An 18,679-nucleotide genomic window follows, 5' to 3' on the forward strand; every position below is an offset into this window, starting at 1 on the left:
GGAGCGCGCGCCACAGGGTTGAGAGGAGCAAACCCTTTTAAAATGGGCCGGGGCAGGGGGAGGCTCCTGGCCCCAGCCCCCACAGAGCGGCCGTTTGGGTTTGTCCTCCCTTCCGGCTCCCGCCGCAGGGAATTCTGGGAGTTGTAGTTTGTACGCCCTTCAGGCACAGGGCTGGCTACAGAGCTGCGCGCCGGAGGGGGGGAAGGGCTTGCACTCCCGCTCCCACAATGCATGGCGCGCCCACCGAAAGTCGCGTGAGGCAGCGTTGCCGTCTCACGTGGATGAACGCGTCACTTCCGTAAACACTCTAGAAAACCGATGACAGGGGGAGCCGCGCAGGTAGGGCCCGAGGCGGGGTCCCGGTCCCGGTCTCTGACTGGGAGTGAGGGGGGCTGGCCCCAGAACCTTTCGCCGGGCAGGCGATGCCGCGGGGCCGGTCGCGGGGTCTCTGTGAGAGTCTCGTGCTGCCCGGCCCCGGCCATCGCAGAATCTCAGGGTTGGAAGGGCCCTCAGGAGGTTCTAGTCCGACCCCCTGCTCAGAGCAGGACCAGTCCCCAGCTACATCATCACGCCGCTTGGAGGCGCTCTGAACGATGGAGCGCCTCAGGCAGGGGCCCTCCGCCGCCCAACGAGGCAACACCCTCCTCCCACCCCACCACCGTGCAGCCTCTGGGCTTTGGGTGCAGTCTGACCAGGGGCGCGGGAACAGCGTTTATAATGGGGGTGCTGAGGCCCCTTTGAACCAAACTGTGAACCCAGTCTATGATAGAAACCACTTCAAGTGGGGGCGGTAGCACCCGTAGTCCCATCACCTATGAACAGGGTGACCAGGTGTCCGGTTTTCAACCAGAACACCCAGTCGAAAAGGGACCCTGGCGGCTCCAGTCAGCACCGCCGACTGGGCGGTTAAAACTCTGGTCTGTGGTGCTGCGGAGCTAAGGCAAACTAGTCCCTACCTGTCCTGGTTGCACACCTGAACCCCAGAAGCAGCCAGCAGGTCCAGCTCCTGCCCCAGGCACCAGCTCAGGACTTTCATTGGCCAAGAGCCTGCGGGCGAGGTGGCGCGCAGAGCCGAGCCGTCTGTCACACCTGCGCCTAAGAGCCGGATCTACTGCTGGTAGTTTCCGGGACACGCGCAGTGTGGTCTGCTGTGCCAAGAGAGGCAGGAAGCCTGCCTTAGCCCCCCTGCTGCTCTGCTGACTGGGAGCTGCCGGTCCAACTGGAGCCCAATCCCCTGCCCCAACATTGAGCCCCCTCAACTCTGGAGCACCCTTCTGTACCCCAAACCCCTCCTCCCCAGCCCCACCCCAGAGCCTGCACCCCCAGAAGGAGCCCTCACCCCCTCCTGCACCCTGAGCCCCCTATTTCTGGCCTGCACCCCCAGATGGAGCCCTCACCCCTTCCTGCACCCCAACCTCGTGCCCCAGCCCAGTGAAAGTGGGTGAGGGTGAGGGAGAGCGAGCTACTGAGGGAGGGGGAATGAAGTGAGTAGGCGGCAGGGCCTTGGGGAAGGGGCAGGGTTAGGGTATTCGGTTTTGTGGGATTCAAAAGTTGCCAACCCTACCTATGAATCTGACTTGTGGCTTTTGAATTTGGGGTTGGGTAAATGGCATCACAGCAGACATAGCACAAGATGAGCCCCAAACAACATCCACGGGCAGTGTCAGGATGTCTCACTCACCTTGTGAACACAGTCACACCAGAACAGTCTGTACCCTGCAGAACTGCTGGCCTTGCTCTCATGCTTTCTGAAACCAACGTTTCTGTGATGGTTGGGCATGTAGTATGAGCTCACAGGGACACCCCTATGCAATCAGGCTGTTAAGATTTTTCTTGTGTCTGAAGTTGCTGCTTCATCCCCAATTCCTTTAATTTTGATAATCAATTTACAGTAATTATAAATAGTGAAAGAAAACAGCGGCCTTGGGTCAGTGCATTATGGTGTCAGTGTCAACCCTGAAGACAGAGTTCCAGCAAGGCTACTCCCTTCTAAATAAGAGCTGGCTAAGAGAACGAAAGAATGAATAACAGATACCGCAAGTGGGACAGAGGAAAGTTTTGATGTAAAATAGAGGAGTAGAGAAGTTTTAAGTGGCAAAGGGGACTGGCTTTTTCCCTCTTCTGTTTTTCTCCATATGAAGTAATGCTTGTTTGTTATACTGGTTTTTATTTTACTGCTACATTTCATATCAGCTTGCTTTTATATAATGTTCATGCTGCTACTTCTATGCAGAAAGTAGAACTGGAAAGCACCTGGAGTCTCACATGACGAACGCGTCACTTCCGTAAACACTCTAGGAAACGGATGAAACGGGAAGCTGTGCAGGTAGGGAACAGGCTTATTACTTTTTTCAGTTTTCTTACTCTGATCCAATGTGCTTTCAGTGTGAGCTTTTTTTTTAACTGCTGAAGGACTACTTTGAGGAAGTGACAGAATTAACTAATAAAGATTGAAGAGCAGCTGTAGGGGCACTGGCTCCACCTAGTCATTAATTTCCAGGAAATGCCATATACCAAGCTCTCTTGCTGTTATAAAACCATAGTGATGTGGTTTTTATTTGGGTACATATAGGTTATTTCTAGAATATTAATGCATTGTAAATATTACAATTCTTCAGTCATCTCTGATTATTCTACTTGGACTATAATTGAGTAATAGTGGCTGAAAGGGTGATTTCTAGTAGACACCAGTCATGTAAAAGAACCTAAGTGTAGTAGAATCGTTTAGTTACTAGTGGGGCTCTAGCTGACTTCGAAGGCCTAGATTTGTGACCTGGTTCTGCTGCTGCTCATACAGGCTTTTCCAGCTTATCTTGAAAATCAAGATTTTCCTTTTTGGGTAAAGCAGTTGCTGCTGATCTGTGAGGGGTTTAAAAACTAGACTCTTTTATACAATACACCTGAGCATCACTACAGCTCTTTATAATAAATAATTTGTTTGCTCATTTCAATGGATATTTAACTATTTTATCCTTCAATAAGATAAGAAATTAGTCTGAGCGCAATAGTTAACCAGCGGAAATGGAAGAAAGGAAAATCAAGAGGAGGAGCCCCAAATCATCCAGTAGTCATCTGACTCAGGTTGCTAATGCCAAGAAAAATTCTGTGCCAGTCAGTAAAAGTACAGCATTTTCAAATCCTGCACCACAAGCAAATTCACAAAGACCAAAGTTAAAAAGGTAAGTTCCTAATATTCTACAAATCATTGAGGGTGGGAAAAGGAAAGACAGTTGGGCTTATTGGCTTAAAAGTATTAGCTGGAGGTTAAACAGTGAACTAATGCATGTAGGCAGAGGTGAGTAGAGAATAGGGATGAGAACAAAATTCTTAAGCAATCTTTGTAGTAGTTAACTTTACCAGTGCTGCACTGAGATCTAGTATGGAAGTGCCAATATCAGCAGAATGGCAGAGCTTGCTGAATCTGCCACTCAGAAGTGCAGTAGATATTCTTTCTCCATTGCATTTCAGGAAAAAATGTTTTGTCTAGAAATATATTATCCAAAATGCAAGGTGTACCACTCTAGAAATCTACAGTACCTGCAGCTGACGTGAGAATGGACTATAATTTATCATTGTGTGCAACTCAATAATGTTTTAAAATACGCAACAGGATTATTCCGCATATAGCAAATATAATCCCGCATATGGGGGAAATATAATCATTTCAATATTTTGTTGTTTTTAAATTTGACCTAAACTTATTTTTATATATGAATCATTTCTGTGGATGGCCAAGCTATTAGCCTGACTTGACAAGGGGTGGTCATATGGAAATGTATTGCAGTTTCTAAACTATAGTAGTATTTGCAGGTTATATTTAGCCAACAAAACTGTATTTACATCAGGATAAGCTACTCATGGAATAGTTGAGTAAAAAGATTGAATTCACTTGAGTTTTCTCCACACTTGTATGAGCATGCATTGTATGCAGAGTATTTAAGAATGTGTCTGCTTGGCTAACTTTCATGCAGTTTTATGGAAGGAAAAATATAACTAGCGACAAGTTATAAAATCTTAGCTAATATGAATGTATACATTAGAAATACCTGTTACTGCTTTAATATCTGTTCAGTGACTGTGGTTGCCTTGATATTTACTTCCCCACCCAGGGGCCTAGTTTGATGCCAAGTAGAGTTCCAGGTGTCTGCTTCCTATCAAAGTATTGTGAAGTCAAAAGGTTTTTCTTAATACTTTTAAAAGGAAAATGTGTGGATTATCCTGTGCTTCCTAATGGTAATAAGAAAGCAGATTCTTGGAGTCCTGCTTTGTATTATCAGATTGTCAAGATAGTGGCTTCACAATTTGATCACTTTATATTTAGGTAAAATTTGTGACCCACACTTTGTAATTTGATGGTGCAGGTAACATATGTACGTTCACTACAGTTGTCCTTTTAAGGCCGATTTCTAGGATAGTCCTTCATTGCACTTCTTCAGCAGGAGCAAGAAGAGGAAGGTAGTCTCTTCTGTAAAATTAGATGTCTTTCATTTCCTCAGAGGAATAAAAGAAAAAGCCAAACCTCCAGGAGGGGAAGGAAAAGGGGCACAGGCAGCACCAATACAGCACTCTTTTCTCACAGATGTATCAGATGTTCAGGAGATGGAGAGGGGACTTCTGAGCCTTCTAAATGATTTCCACTCTGGCAAACTTCAAGCATTCGGTAAATATGTCGGTTTTCTTTACCCAGCTGTTGCTTTTACAGATAAAAGACAGCAGTTTTTTGCAAACAGATGTGCTGGTTACAGAGAGATTGTCAGTCGTTATTAAACAAGAGGTTAGTCTATACTTGTTTAAGTAAAATTTAGCTTGGTCATGATTATTTTATTGGAAATTTGAGATAGCAACCCTTTGAATCATAGGGTTATCTTTGGGTCTATGCTGTGTCAAAAAGTCCCTTTTATAGTGCTTGTGTGCTAACAGATTGTGTTTCAGTTATCATGAGACACACACAAATCAGTTTCTTGGCTTGTAGATTTAACATATCAAGTTTAAAACTACTTTGTGTATGTTAAATATTAGCGGAAATGTAACCAAGCAATAAGATGCCTTGATGAAATGAAGTAATAAATTCTAAACTAGGAAACAAATTCAAACTGTATACCTGCTAATTTTTTAATTAAAATTAAAAAGTTTAAAATTTTGTCTTATGCTGGGGGACTGAATTCTGTTTTTGCCAAATTTACATCTTGCCAGAAATAGAGTTTATATATAGAACTGCACCTGTAACTGTTGTTTAACGTGTGATGCTATATTACTTGGTCAAGAGGTGATAGGAAAAGGGGTTGGTACTGGGTAGCTTTTAGAATCTGAGTGTAGGTTATGCCTATTTCCTCGTTGTGGGTGAATTTTTCTACTATAAATTGATTACCACTGCAAATTCTTGCCTATTGTCGGAATGCTGCTGCTACATGAACTATTGATTGAGGGTCTATGCGGATGACTCTTACCTTTAGAACCTAAGCATATCATGTGACCTCTCCACTCAATTCTGCAATGGAGTTTTTCCAGAACCTATGCCTCATACATGGCATCAAAGTGCTCAGTGCTCTTGTTTAGGTCCTAAGCCCATGGCTCTCATGAAGTATGGTCATTAACTTCAATGTGAGCATGACTGGGTCTAATGCAATTGAAGATGTTTGCTTTCATGCATGCAGCCCATCTTGCTCTTCTCTTTGACCTTGAAGTGGAATCATAATAGTGTATACAACAGGTGTAAGTTTCTAGGGCTCTGCATGGGGTTACAGGGCTCTTCTGCTTAGTCATTCCTTCTGCCAAGTGCTTGAACCCTGCAGAGAAATGTGGAGGTACTTTTACAAGGTACATAAATTAGTTCCGGGGTATCCAATTAGCTATAATTTGGTTAAATAGGAGGGGTTTGAGCATGTTTGTGAGACAGAGGTTATGAGGTGCTGGAGGAGAAACCCCAGGAACAGCCAAGTTTAGCGAGAAAGTTTAGTCTGATGACACTTTAAGTAAAAAAAATAAGGTCAAGTTTAGAGATGGGGCAGAGATGGACTATATCCAGCATGCAAATCTTCCATTCAGAACAGGATGAGACCACCACACTTTCTTAAAATATTAGTTTCTTACCATTGAAGTAATTGATATCACAAATTCATCATGACCCAAATACAGGATCAAATGCAAGGACAGAAGCTCTTATTTAAAAAGTTACAGTAATAAACATGGAAAGAAAAACTGAGTCCTATGGAAGGTAAATGGATTTGTTTCTGATATTTGACACTTTTTTCTCTCTACTACAAAAATCCATCTAAGAGATGCATGCAGTAGCTTAGACTTTGCTCCTTACCCCATTGTCAGACTTACATAACAGCTTTATAATCTGCTTTGTTCAGGAAATGAGTGTTCCATAGAACAGATGGAACATGTGCGGGGGATGCAGGAGAAGCTAGCTCGCTTGAATTTGGAACTCTATGGGGAGTTGGAAGAACTTCCTGAAGATAAAAGAAAACTTGCCAGTGACTCCAATTTGGATAGGCTACTATCAGATGTAAGTATAGTCAAGACAGACCATCTTCCACTGAAGTTGCTTCACAGAACTAGATCTGGGTTCAAGAATAGTGTTGTTCTTTCTATACAACTTGAAGACCTTAGGGTCTTAGGAATTTAGGGTTCAATGTGTTGAGGAAAAACTTGACTCTGATGACCCAGGATATTTCCCATATCTGCTCAGGATTCTACTTCCTCCGCATTAATTTTGAGGAACTACAAGTGCCTTGTCCATCCCTCTTACTCAGATTACTCCTTGTGGCACCTCTACCAGTTTGTGCAGTTTAGAGCAGCGTTTAAGGTCCTGCAAACTGTCTCAGAGTTTAGGCTGATGTAGAACCAGCCTGAGCATCAGGGAGCTAAACCATCTTCCCTGTCGTCTTTCCTTCTATATTCTGCCACAGCTATCAGAGACTAGACAGAGAGAATTATCTGGACCTATGTAAATGTATCAATGTAAATCTAAATGTATCAATCATTTTTTTCCCCTCTGGTGCCTTCTTTGGTAAACAGGAAAACTGTTAAATATCCAAAAAGTCTAATTTCTCAAAACTTCCTAGTGTAGAGCTACGCTTGCTTTTAAACTTACAGTACTATCATGAAGGGTTTGTTTAATTTTTTGCAACAGACCCTTTGTATTATTGACATGTTTACTTCGCTGATTATAACTAGTGTTTTTTCTCATACTTTGTTCATTTATATTGCAGCTGGAAGAACTGAATTCTTCTATGTATCCTTTTTATTAAATGTCATTTTTTGGTAAACATTTTTGTAATAAAGAGTTGATCAAAAAACAAAATTATACTATTAAATTTCCAGAAAATACATTTCACAGATGTTCTGTAGCTCAGGATAGTTCAAAGAGTTTTAACAGTGCTCCTCTTTGAAATTCAGGACTGTAGTATGTAATGTTTTCAGATCCTTCTAGCTTACAGAGTGTAACACTCAAACTATAGGTTGCTGTAAATCTAAACAAAGCTTTATGCATAGGCTATTTCTTTAAAGATTTCTTCATTAACTGTTTCTGTTTGAAACTTTGAAAGAAAAAGGTACATCAGACAGAGATATCTAAAATTGTCATAGCTGAAGTTAGACTGGACATGTTGAGAAAAAAGACTGTTTAGCCAGTTGAGTGCAAACCTTGATATATACTACCCACTTTGGCTAGGAACTCTGGAGCAACCACACCTAATAATATGCCTCCTAAAGTGTTCAGGAGTAGTGTTCTGTCCTGCTGTTGCTAGGGCAAAAAAATTCTAATACTCTTCAGTTTTCCACAATGCTTTTTAGGGCTCCTGTCAAAGGAGGAAACTTGCACACAAACTTAGAACATAGATCACTGAAATATGCAAAATTCAGAACTGCAGCATTACCGTTAAATGCCTGAGTATTAACAACTGCAAGTAACCAGCTGAATAACTTACATTTATATTTTTGTATACATTACCTTAAGTTGTCATTTCCATTCTTGTAAGCCTCCTAACCATTGCCAAAGGATGGTCCAGTGGTTAGGGCACCAGCCTGGGACTTGAGACACACTGTTTAATTCCCTTCTGTGATACCTACTTCCTGTGTGAAAGTCACTTAATCTCTCTGTGCCTCACTTCCCTGTCTGTAAAATGGGGATGATAGTGTTCCCTTACCTTGCAGGGATGTTGTGATCATAAATATATCCAGGAGTATAAGGTGCTCAGAAACAACAACCACCACCATAGAAGTAGATGAGATAAGAACTTTCCAAAATGTTTCACCAAGCCAGAGGCCAAGTGTAAAATATTTCAGTCCCAAAGGTGAACGTTTCAGAATTTGAGTAGGGTTTATTGGAAACTCTTGTGGAACCTTTCTGATATTAAGTGAAATCAGCCCCTGCTATAATACATTTACTATGTTACAGCATTTACAGAAATTCATGGCATAACTGTTCCCACCCTTGTTAGAAAAAGTGGTTCTAAAATGTCTGTGCTTAATTCGGCTCTAATTATTATAAGCAACTGATCTGAGTTAGCATCTTTTAATATAAGGATAGTATTCTAATGAGGATTTCAGATGTCCTCAAATTAATAGTGAATGTTCTGTATTCTAAGAGACTTGTTTAATACATTTTCTTATGTAAACGCACAGGACCAGGGCTGTGCCCTTCTAAATACCTGTACACCTCCATTCTTTCAATCTTCCCATTTAAGATTTGTTAATAGTCTCTACATTTAAACTTATTTTTTTTAGGCAAGGAAAATATTAAATATGTATTTCATTTTTACTGTTTGCATTTTATTGAAAATATTTGGATCAGGCTATTTTGTAATTGCAATAAAACAGAAGAGGATTAATTTCTTTTTAAATTGGTGACAATGTGCTTAGCACTAAGATGACTTGTGATACTGTTTTTTTTCCTTTGGCATGTAAACTTTGACCTTGTGTATAATTGCATCCAGTGTGTATTGATATTCCAGCATGTCAGGCCATGTGTAATATTTTGTTCTTTGATGTCATCTCAAATCTATCATACTCTACAAACGTTAAATACCGGTATACAGATATTCATAAGGTAAATTATCTCTTGTGTTATCATATGAAAACTTAATTTCTTAACTCTTTGTTCCAGACAAAAACTTCATTTAGCAGATGCACAAGATATCCCAAATACCTCCACCAGCTAAAAGTGTAGGTTTTTTTGATTTAGAGACCTCTCCAAGAAGTCATGTCCTTATTTTTCATATGGAATCTAGAGTCTTACTCATTTTCCACAACAAAGAATTAAAGTGCAAATGCAAGTGATTATTTTCACACATTCCTGTTAGCAGATTTGAGCACTGCAATATATCAGGGTTGGAATCTATTGCTCTAACTGCAATGATGTGCTGCTATGCTTTCTTTTATTGCCTTATTTAATATAAAAGTGTTTGGGGAAAACTTGAAAGTACATGCTCAGTGTTGTTCACATGTCTGTTGGATTTATATATGTACATATAATACGTTCACTAACATTACTCCAATTTTGACAAAGATAGCAGTGAAGGTTTGTTGTAGCTGCCTTCCTGCCTGGTATGTAGACAATCTGCACACTCTTTAGTGTGTTTTGTTTGCCATTAAATGAGTGCTTATTAATTTATTTAAAAATATGCCATACGCTATGTTAAAAAGTGTAGCATCTGTTTAATTATGGTCAGAGAAAGAGCTCTTGTATGATCAGAATTTTTATAGTCAGTTTTTTCTCTTGCTCTGTCAGCCACTTTAAAATTTAAAATTTCACCCAGTTAGAATTGGAATACATACTGGCAATCCATGTCATTTGGTTTTGGCAATTTTGAATTCTCAGCAATACTTACAGTGTCACTCCATAATAAATCCATTCTACACTACTTTGCTTTCCATTAACTTCTTTTGTTTAGTAAAGTCTCCTTTTTTGGTGGTGGTGGTGGGAGGGTTAATGGCTGTTCTCTATTTTTAGTTATTTCAGGAATGGGAAGAGTCTGCAACAATAAACACTGACCTTCAACACATGCCCGGTAACAAGAGGTTTGTTCCTAAAAAGTGTTTCTACAGGCAGGTTTTGTGGAGCACACATTACTATACATATTTCAGTACTGAAGATGTTGTACTGATGGATTCACAGTTGACAAAGCAGGCCCATAGCTAACAAGCACAAATTTACCCCACACAATGTTCTTTTCATACAATGAAGCTGAATCGTTGCTCCTGTCTTGTAGCAGCATGAGACCAAATCCCATACAAATTTCTACATTTCTTGAACATAGAGAAAAGTCTGTGTTTGTGCAAAGACTGATTACGTGATGGCTCAAAACTTCTACCAGGGCATGTGAAAATGTGCACTCGGTGCATTTGTTCTAATGTGTAGTAGTTAAACTGTTTATTCAGATTCCATTTTTTGTGTGCATTTGTTCTATAGCAGGATTGAAGTCTCTCCCCCTTCCCTTTTGGGTTTTCTGATCTCTGGATCTATCTACATTACTAGTGACTGGGACAGAGGAGAAAAGTCCCACTCAGAGAAGAGGATTCCATAGACCTTCATTGAAAGAACACAGTTCTTTGCCTCATAAGCTCCCACCCTTTTCCTTCTGAATCAATTGTAGCTTCATCTGATCCCTAAAGTTCTAAACAGAAACTACAACTCTGTGAGGAGGAGGCTTTAGATGCCATAATCCCCACTGAAAGCAAGCCCAACTCTTGCACCTTCTAAGTAAAGCACTGGCATTCCTTTCCTTCTCCCATCTAGAAGCCCAAATCCCACACTAAACCGTCAGATTCCTAGTAAAGTTCTTCCCTCAAATTTCCTTTGGTCCGCTGTGATTTACTTCCCTTGTTATACTGTGATTTACTCACCCCTTTGTAAGTGAGACTCTTTAGAAAGAGTTTGCCACCACAGAAGATCCCTAACTCCTAATCTGATGGATTTCTTCTGGGGAGGTTGTGAGCAGAGTAGAGAAACTGGGAGCACAATACACTGACCACACTAGCAAAAGACAGGGTTTTGTATACCCAAGGTTTTGTTAGACTTTGGTCAGCCAATAACTAGACAGTTGCTGTATGTAGGATTTTTAGCTCTAAATCTTTTTGCAAGCAGGAGTGTAGTGTTTTTATGTAGAAACCATTTGAAATCTGTCGTCAAGTACCGCAGGGAGGCCTGAGGAAATGGAATATGCATATATTTAAAGGGAGATGGTTGTGATTTTTGTCTTGTCAACTTTAACAGTGTCTCTTCAGACTGCAAGTTGCAAAGAGATTTAGTAACAAGAAAATCAATGTTTAATAAGATGGTTGATGTCACCTGAAGGAATTGGTTCTACTTGGGTGTTCATAGAATCATAGAATATGAGGGTTGGAAGGGACCTCAGGAGGTCATCAAGTCCAACCCCTCCTCAAAGCAAGACCAATCCCCAACTCAATCTGTTGTTTTTTACTGTGTTCTTTACTTCACTTACATTTACTGTTATTGTGGGCAAGCTACAGTGTAAGAATAAGTTACCATATCCAGGGCAAAATTCCAGGTTGTGTAGTTGGTGCCACAAGTAAGTTATTAGCTCAGAACAAACTCTTGCCAAACCGATTACTGTTTAACTGTATAACTGCAAACAAAGTTAATCAACATTTTGATTAACAGTGGAGATTTGGGGAGCAGCCTAAAAAATATCCTGCTCCTTCACTTGTGCTCCTCAAAGCCTTACACTTCTGAAGCAAAAAGAAAAGGAGAACTTGTGGCACCTTAGAGACTAACAAATTTATTAGAGCATAAGCTTTCGTGAGCTACAGCTCACTTCATCGGATGCATTTGGTGGAAAAAAACAAACTTCTGAAGCACACTTTGAATGAGATAAAGGTAATTAGTGTTGCAGCATTGTAGGAGCATGGTTAATAGGGGAGATTGGGAGTCAATAATAAAAACCTTGTTTATATTTCCTACACTGCCACTGACTGGCTTTGTGACCCCAGGGAAGTTCCTTAACTTGTGTTCCAGTTTCTCAACCTTTACAATTAGGATAATCTTACCTAGTTCTACAAAAGCTAGGCCCACAACAGTCCCCACTCAGAATGATCTCCCTAGCTGAGAGATGCTGGCCTTCAGTCCTGACTCACTTGCAATAGTGGTAGGTTGTCCCATTGTACACTAGTTTGGATGGTGCTGTGCTGTAGTTTGGTATAACTGTGCTGCTCTCCATTTGGCCTGCCCTACACTGGGACATACCAGTGCCATTCCCTTCTGTTCAGGATTGCTGCAGCCGCATTCTGCTGTGCCACTGTCACATGTGGGGTAAAGGGCCTGTTACAGTGGGAATGCAATAGATGGTTCTATGCCTATGTCACTACACGGTGTATGAGCAGCTGCAAGTTGCCAGTCTAGTGGGAGTGAGCCCACACTGAGATTTGAAGCTGTGCCACAGGTCCTTCCCCTTTTCGGGAGGAGCACACAAGGCAACTGTAGCCTGAGTCAGGCTCTGGCTGGGAGCCCAAGGTGTAGCTTGTTGTGCAGTTCCTATGGAGATGGGAGAGTACTGACCCTCATCCAACGCAGCAGTAATTCCAGCTTCCACTGCAGTTCTCCAGCGGCTTTCTCAGAAGGAAAAGCAAGATGTATCCTCTCCTAGAGGTAAAGCATTCAAATGACTATGAACTCCCTGTTCTATGGGAAAAGTGGGTTACTTTGTATTTTAGTTTTAGTATATTAATGTTAATAGAAAGGGCAGGGAGTAATGTTCTGCAGGCCTGACTCATACAGACTGCAGAGTAACAGGTGTAAAGATTTCAGAATTAAACCCAAAATGAACATTCTAGGTTTTTCACAATTGCTAGGTACTATGTGCATGACTGATTGTAACAGAGGCTAGAGATCAGAACTTCAAGAGGGCAAGAAGGTTACATTCCTCTGCCAGAGAAATTATGAGGTATTTTTTTAATATTAAAACTGGTGCAGATATGAAAATGCAAATGTAATTTGCAGGCAAGCAGCATGGGGGGACAAGACATTTCAGCATACCTTTTATAGCACAATTTAAAATAGGGACAAAGTGCCATCTCATCAGCGGCTATTCAGTAAAGACCTGACATGGATTTCATAAAGGGAGAGGGGAAGGGGAACATGGACAGACCTAGCATTAGATACAGCAGAACTAGGTCCATAAACTAGAGGAAATATGGTATCCACGCCCCAATAGATCCCCTTGTTATCAGAGAGGGACCAAGCATTGAATGGGTATGGAGAATAAACTACTCATACACAGAAAAGGCAGCTTTCTAGCTTATGGTTGAGATACAATGGTGGGCAGATGGGGGAAAGGGGGGAAGTATGCACCATCACAACCCAACCTGCACCTAGTAAATACTAGATAAATATTTATTTTGAAAATAAAGTTCATTGGTCTCCAGGATTACACTTCTTACAGTTTTCATGAGTCCAACGTTAATTTTAAAGGTATTAAAAGGGAATGGTGACAAAAGAATTGTACATAAGTAAACTAATTACTCAATTTATAAACTTGGCCTGAACAATAGGGCAGCTACCCTTCTCTATACAAAAAAAACCCATGGAATTCGTAATGACTAGAAGAAGGCACCCACGCAAGAACAGGAGCTATAAGAGTCACACCAGAACATTGGGTATACCACAAGAAGGACAGGACACTTGTTATGGGTTTTAATCAGGCCGCAACTTTATTATATAGATGTCTGGGACTACGCGACAGATAAAGTGTACAGTGCAGGCAAATCCATGCTTATTCAAATCAATTTTCCGTGGCTTCCACCAGCCCCCCTCTTTGTTTCCATCCAGGTTCCCCAGCCAACCCATGGCTTAGCCCTTACCATCCACCAGCCTCGTAAGAGAGTTAAGGAGGGCTATAAGAATGGGAGGGTGAGGGGGGTGGTGTTGGCTCCCTGCCGTACCAATCATAGGAGTCCCTCAACCCCTTCTCCCGTTATGTTCCTTTATCCAGTACCTCCTTTTAAGTCGTTTACCAGGCCATCTATCTGGTCACTGAACATCTGCCCAATTTTACAAAATAAGTTGCGACATATGGCCTACCACCTTTTCTATTCACCAGAAAAGGTCCATCCCTCACACCTGCTGTGAGGAAGGTGAAAAAAACCTCACTCCACCGAAGCCAAATCTGGTGGTGCGGGAAAAATTCCTTCCCAGCCCCCCTTTAAAAGGAGCAACTAGCATAATACCCACAGCGGGTCCTAACCCAGCCTGCCATTCGCCTCCACTAGGGGAGGGAGGGTGGATGCTCGCTTCCTCGCTGCTTGGACATAGAGACTTGCCCCATCCAGCTTTCGTACCTTTATGCACATTCCTGGTTGGGAGGGACGGGGCGGGGGGGAGTCATTGCTGCAAAGCTGACCACCGAGCACCTTTTACAGCAGTTTCTGACCTTCTTCCTCTCCCCCCTGCCAACCACAAAGCAGAGCTTCCCTTCTTTGGGTAAGCCCAGACAAATTCTGCCCCCCTTTAGTTGTGGTGTAGTCATTGGTTCATATGACAGAGGGCAGATTGCCACCTATTGAGGCAACAGAACTTCCTTTGGTAGCTTGGGAAGTCTCCCATCTAGGTTCTTACTGACCAGTCCCAATCTCAGTTATGCGATCTGATTAAATCACAGCTCAAGCATTGGGCCTGCTTATGTACACACTGATGGCCTTTACTCAGCTGCCTCATGTAAACATAGGTAAGATTGCAAGATATAAGATTGACAGCAAGGTATTTTTAAGACACAAACTATATATAAAATGGGCCTGGAATCAGGCTTCTGGATCTAAATACCCCACTGAGCATAGGGGGAGTTGGGAGTGGGTTTCAGATCTGAATCCAAGTTTGAATTCTACAGTTTGCACCCATCTCTACTAAGAATTAATTAGATCACTTCATACATCTCTTTAATTCACTGAATTTCTAGGTGGCTCTAACACAGCTGGTGTAATCAAGTATCATTGCCGCAATGATGACCACAGCTTATTTAACACCAAGTCCCCACACTGTTAAACAATGGCAACTAGAGAGTTTAGAACTCCTTGCAGAAAACACAGTGAAGTCCAGCAAAGTGTCTTCCAGTAAAATCCAGACCACTGGGAGCTTGAACACAAGGTTCAGCACTTGGACACCTATCACAAACAAATCATTCAACAAGCAGGTAAGTTACAGTCTGGTAGAAGTCATTTTCATAGGCTCAACTATCATGAAATGCATTGGTGCACATTGCCCCATATCTTGAAACACCCCCCAATCCGCACTTGCACATGCAATGACAAGGAAACATCTTACAAAATATGCACTGATGTATGTTCATGTAAATTAGATCAGAAACCTACCTCACATTTTAAAAATATTACATCAACATCTCCTTGTCTTTTAACTGCTGCATCTTAATTTTCTTTGGTGATTTAACAGAAATGGACTGTCTGTTATATCTCTGTACTGTTACTGACACAGTGGGGCCATGGCTTCTAGGAGCTACTACAATACAATAAATAAAACGACAATAAACTGCTGCCTTGAGGCAAAGTATTTACTGCCATGATGTCTGACAGGAATTACGCCTGTGAAGACCAAGGACTATTCATAGCAATAAGCACTGTGGCCAATAGCAAGCATATGATCGGCTCTATAACAGTAGTCAGGTACAATGGCATTACACGTCTAATTTTTTTAAATTACAGATTTATACATTGTTTCAGTGTTTTTTTTTTTAACAAATTTTCTTTTTCCTTTAATCAAATCTGATGCTGCTCTTAACTAAATGGGACTATATTCCCCAAAGACCTCATCCAAGAGGCATTGCTGTGGCCTGGCACTAGGCTGATATACTCAGAAATTGCTCATTTTACCTGCAGAGGAAAGTGTAAAACAATAAAAAGACCTTGCTAAGTAGCAATTGGAGTAGATAGAGTGAGAGGAAGTGGACTCTATCCTCTGAGAACAGCTTGGTTTGATCTCCCTCTTGTACAGGGGTTTTGAACTAAGGGAGAGTGTCATTCCCAGAGAACCCAAGGCCAAGGAGAACAAAAGTTCCCTCTGTTTCGTCTTAATGATCCTTCTGATCTGTCCGTAATGATGTTAAGAATGGTGATTGTCAAGGCCACAATTTTCCTAACTGCTGCTACTGCTTCAGGCTGCGGGCGTAGGAGAAGTTGCTGCTGGCTGTTGCTGCTGGCAGGGACTGCTAATTGCGCTGCTATGAAAGCCATTGCCGTGGTGACCTTTAGAGTTCTGCTTCTGCTACTTTTCCAGGTGGCCACTTTTCTGTTCTTTTTCCCGGGCAGCTTCTGTTCTTCCACAAAGCCTCAAACCCACCACACTCAGCCTGCTCGCTGGTTTCTCTCTCAAGATCTGATCATTAACATTATTTATTAGCCTGGCTCAGCCAACCAGCTTCCAGAATTTCAGCTTCCAGAAATTAGCATAATTGCTATTTTTTCTAGCTCCTCCATTATGTCACACTTATTTTTAGATAGCTAAGCTCCTCCCTCTGATACCACCTTGGGTAAAGCTCCTCCTCTTGAGGTCTTGGGAGAAATGCTGAGTCATTCCCTATTAGTTGCTGGAACCATACCCTAACCCTGCATCTTTCATAGAGAAATATTGCATCCGCCATTTTGGATTTCTAACTTTAAATGATCACTAATTACTATTTATCTAAAGCCTTAATCTTAAAGCTAACTACTGTTTTATGCAAGTCAAAGTGTCCTGATGCTATTGCCACCTTAATTATATCAATGGGGAAGAGGTGAAATTTTTACAATATTTAAACCCCTTTTTCAGTTTTTCTCTGCTGGTCTCTATCTAAGTGCTGCAAGGTTTTTCAAAACAGCTAAAAGCAAAATCTCTTGTTACAGTGTCTGTGCGGGACATGACTGTGGTGCAAGCTAGTATGCTGTAGATTCATACTGTGGCTTGCCTTCCCGTGACTTGTCATACAGACAAGCCTCCAATGCATAGGTGCTTGAACTATGGGTCTGGGGGGTGCTCAGCACCCCCTGGCTTGAAGTGTTTTCCATCATATACAGGGTTACAGTTTGGTTCAATGGCTGTCAGCACCCCTGTCCAGTTTAATTTCTATCTACTAGGGTCACACTGCCTCCCTAAGCATCATTATACGTGCATCAGACTTGTACAGGTCTGCATAACATACTGAATGAGATACGGAAATACTCTGTTTCCTTTCAGCTCTTTGAGGAAAGAATTAGTCTCATAAGCCATTGGTTTGATCTGTGGACAGACAAGCAGCGCAAACAATTTCTCCACACAATGTTGATGAGATGCAGTAAATCACAACTGAAGTAAGTTTGATACAAGGACTAGCTGAGTGTTGTCTTTCCAAACAAGCAGGTATGTATGAATATGGATGTTACATAAGACACACAGCAAACCAATTCTGTAATGAGATTTGCTCAGGGGGATCCCTGTAACCTTGCGGTATCCTGGTGAAGTCCTTGAGGGTTTAACACTAGTGCAGGTGTCACCCAGATGGATCTGCTTGGGACCTAAAATTTTATCTATCTTTTTAATGAGGGCCCTGTCAGTTTGGTTTAAAAAGGACACTGTCAGATTCATAAGACCTAAAAATTAACATTGTATCAAAATTGAGAGAGTGTAGATATTTGTCTAGTGCAGGCCTGAGGTTCCAGGTTCTCCATCTTTTCCCCTTTTCATTGCATCAATAGGGAAATAAGAAAAAAAAATCTCTATAGCCTTTCCATCTAGTATTATATACTATTAGGTGAGCACTGTCCACATGATCAATGCTGTGCAGAACATAGAGCAGACAAGGTTCCTTTTCCAAAGAGCTCACAATTTAGAACCTGAATGTTGCAGTTTAGAGGTGGGTGGGCAGACTGCTTTGCTTGTGCAGAGACTAACTGGAGTCAGTGTGGTTCCAGGTGGGCACAACAGCCTGCTCCATGTTATATATTGCATAATAAGATCCCAAAGATTCAGCTTTGCAAGGTACTGAACACAAAGAGTTCCCACTGGCTCCTAATGGGAGCAGAGGGAGCTCTGTACCTCACAGGACCAGGTTTTAGTCAGCTCTTATAAACTCAGGACCTAATCATGATATCCCTTATACACTGAATTCTATTGGTCTGTTTGTGGGTAAGGGTTTACAGAGTTGTTTCCTGGCCACTTGTGATTATTAAAAATAAGAGAGATCTTTCACTCTTTCCCTGGATGTCTTGATCCTTTCCCATCCAAACATCTGGATTGATTTATATGTTTGTGACGCATTGGATCACAGAAGCCCCCTGGGGATTGCCACCTGATGTGCCAAGACTACTTCTGCCCCTGCTTTCCTGCCCTGTCAGCTTAGGACTTCAGTGCCCTGCCTGGTTTGAGCCAGACCCGCTAGCCTGCTGCAAACTCAGATCCAGGTCTGAACCATGTCCCCTAACAGCTGTAGGTTTAACGGAAAGCAGCTTACAGAAGTGTACCTGTCTTTAACACTCAGATGCCCAGCTCCCAATGGGGTCCAAACCCCAAATAAATCAGTTTTACCCTGTATACTCATAAATTGTTCGCCCTCTATAATGACAGAGAGATATGTATAGCTGTTTGTCCCGCCTCCCAGGTATTAGTACATACTCTGGGTTAATTAATAAGTTAAAAAGTGATTTTATTAAATACCGAAAGTAGGATTTAAGTGGTTCCAAGTAGTAACAGACAGAA

General features: G+C 41.8%; 2 protein-coding genes across 8 annotated transcripts in view; both read left to right on the top strand.

Moving 5' to 3' along the window:
* Positions 1–110: 110 nt before the first annotated feature.
* Positions 111–9,869, top strand: CCDC28A (coiled-coil domain containing 28A). Of its 3 annotated transcripts, none has more exons than XM_038397106.2 (7): positions 111–339; positions 2,234–2,326; positions 2,983–3,179; positions 4,497–4,660; positions 6,357–6,511; positions 7,218–7,240; positions 9,113–9,869. In XM_038397106.2, exons 3-7 carry the CDS (start codon positions 3,022–3,024, stop codon positions 9,165–9,167), a joined length of 555 nt encoding a protein of 184 aa, XP_038253034.1. In that variant the 5' UTR covers positions 111–339; positions 2,234–2,326; positions 2,983–3,021; the 3' UTR covers positions 9,168–9,869. The 3 variants fall into 3 exon arrangements, with proteins under 3 accessions (XP_038253034.1, XP_038253035.1, XP_043367039.1); XM_043511104.1 differs by lacking the exon at positions 111–339 and adding an exon at positions 573–1,138; XM_038397107.2 differs by having other exon boundaries at positions 189–339; positions 2,234–3,179.
* Positions 9,870–11,918: 2,049 nt separating this feature from the next.
* ECT2L (epithelial cell transforming 2 like) overlaps positions 11,919–18,679 on the top strand; it is a 58,874-nt gene continuing 52,113 nt past the window's right edge. For 3 of the 5 annotated variants that reach the window (XM_038393863.2, XM_038393858.2, XM_038393862.2), the window contains exons 1-3: positions 11,919–12,613; positions 14,916–15,149; positions 17,183–17,295. In XM_038393863.2, the coding sequence (XP_038249791.1) occupies positions 14,958–15,149; positions 17,183–17,295 (305 nt within the window). In that variant the 5' untranslated portion in view covers positions 11,919–12,613; positions 14,916–14,957. The remainder of the gene's footprint in view (positions 12,614–14,915; positions 15,150–17,182; positions 17,296–18,679) is intronic. The other 2 variants (XM_038393856.2, XM_043511092.1) reach the window with 2 other exon arrangements.

Source organism: Dermochelys coriacea, chromosome 3, assembly GCF_009764565.3.
Source record: "Dermochelys coriacea isolate rDerCor1 chromosome 3, rDerCor1.pri.v4, whole genome shotgun sequence".
NCBI classification, from domain to species: Eukaryota; Metazoa; Chordata; order Testudines; family Dermochelyidae; genus Dermochelys; species Dermochelys coriacea.

Bases quoted from the DNA above. Each gene is read 5' to 3' on its own strand.
- CCDC28A (XM_038397106.2), top strand. From the start codon at position 3,022: ATGGAAGAAAGGAAAATCAAGAGGAGGAGCCCCAAATCATCCAGTAGT. The intron at 3,180-4,496 runs GTAAGTTCCTAA...TCATTTCCTCAG, and splicing joins CAAAGACCAAAGTTAAAAAG to AGGAATAAAAGAAAAAGCCA. The intron at 4,661-6,356 runs GTAAATATGTCG...TGCTTTGTTCAG, and splicing joins TGGCAAACTTCAAGCATTCG to GAAATGAGTGTTCCATAGAA.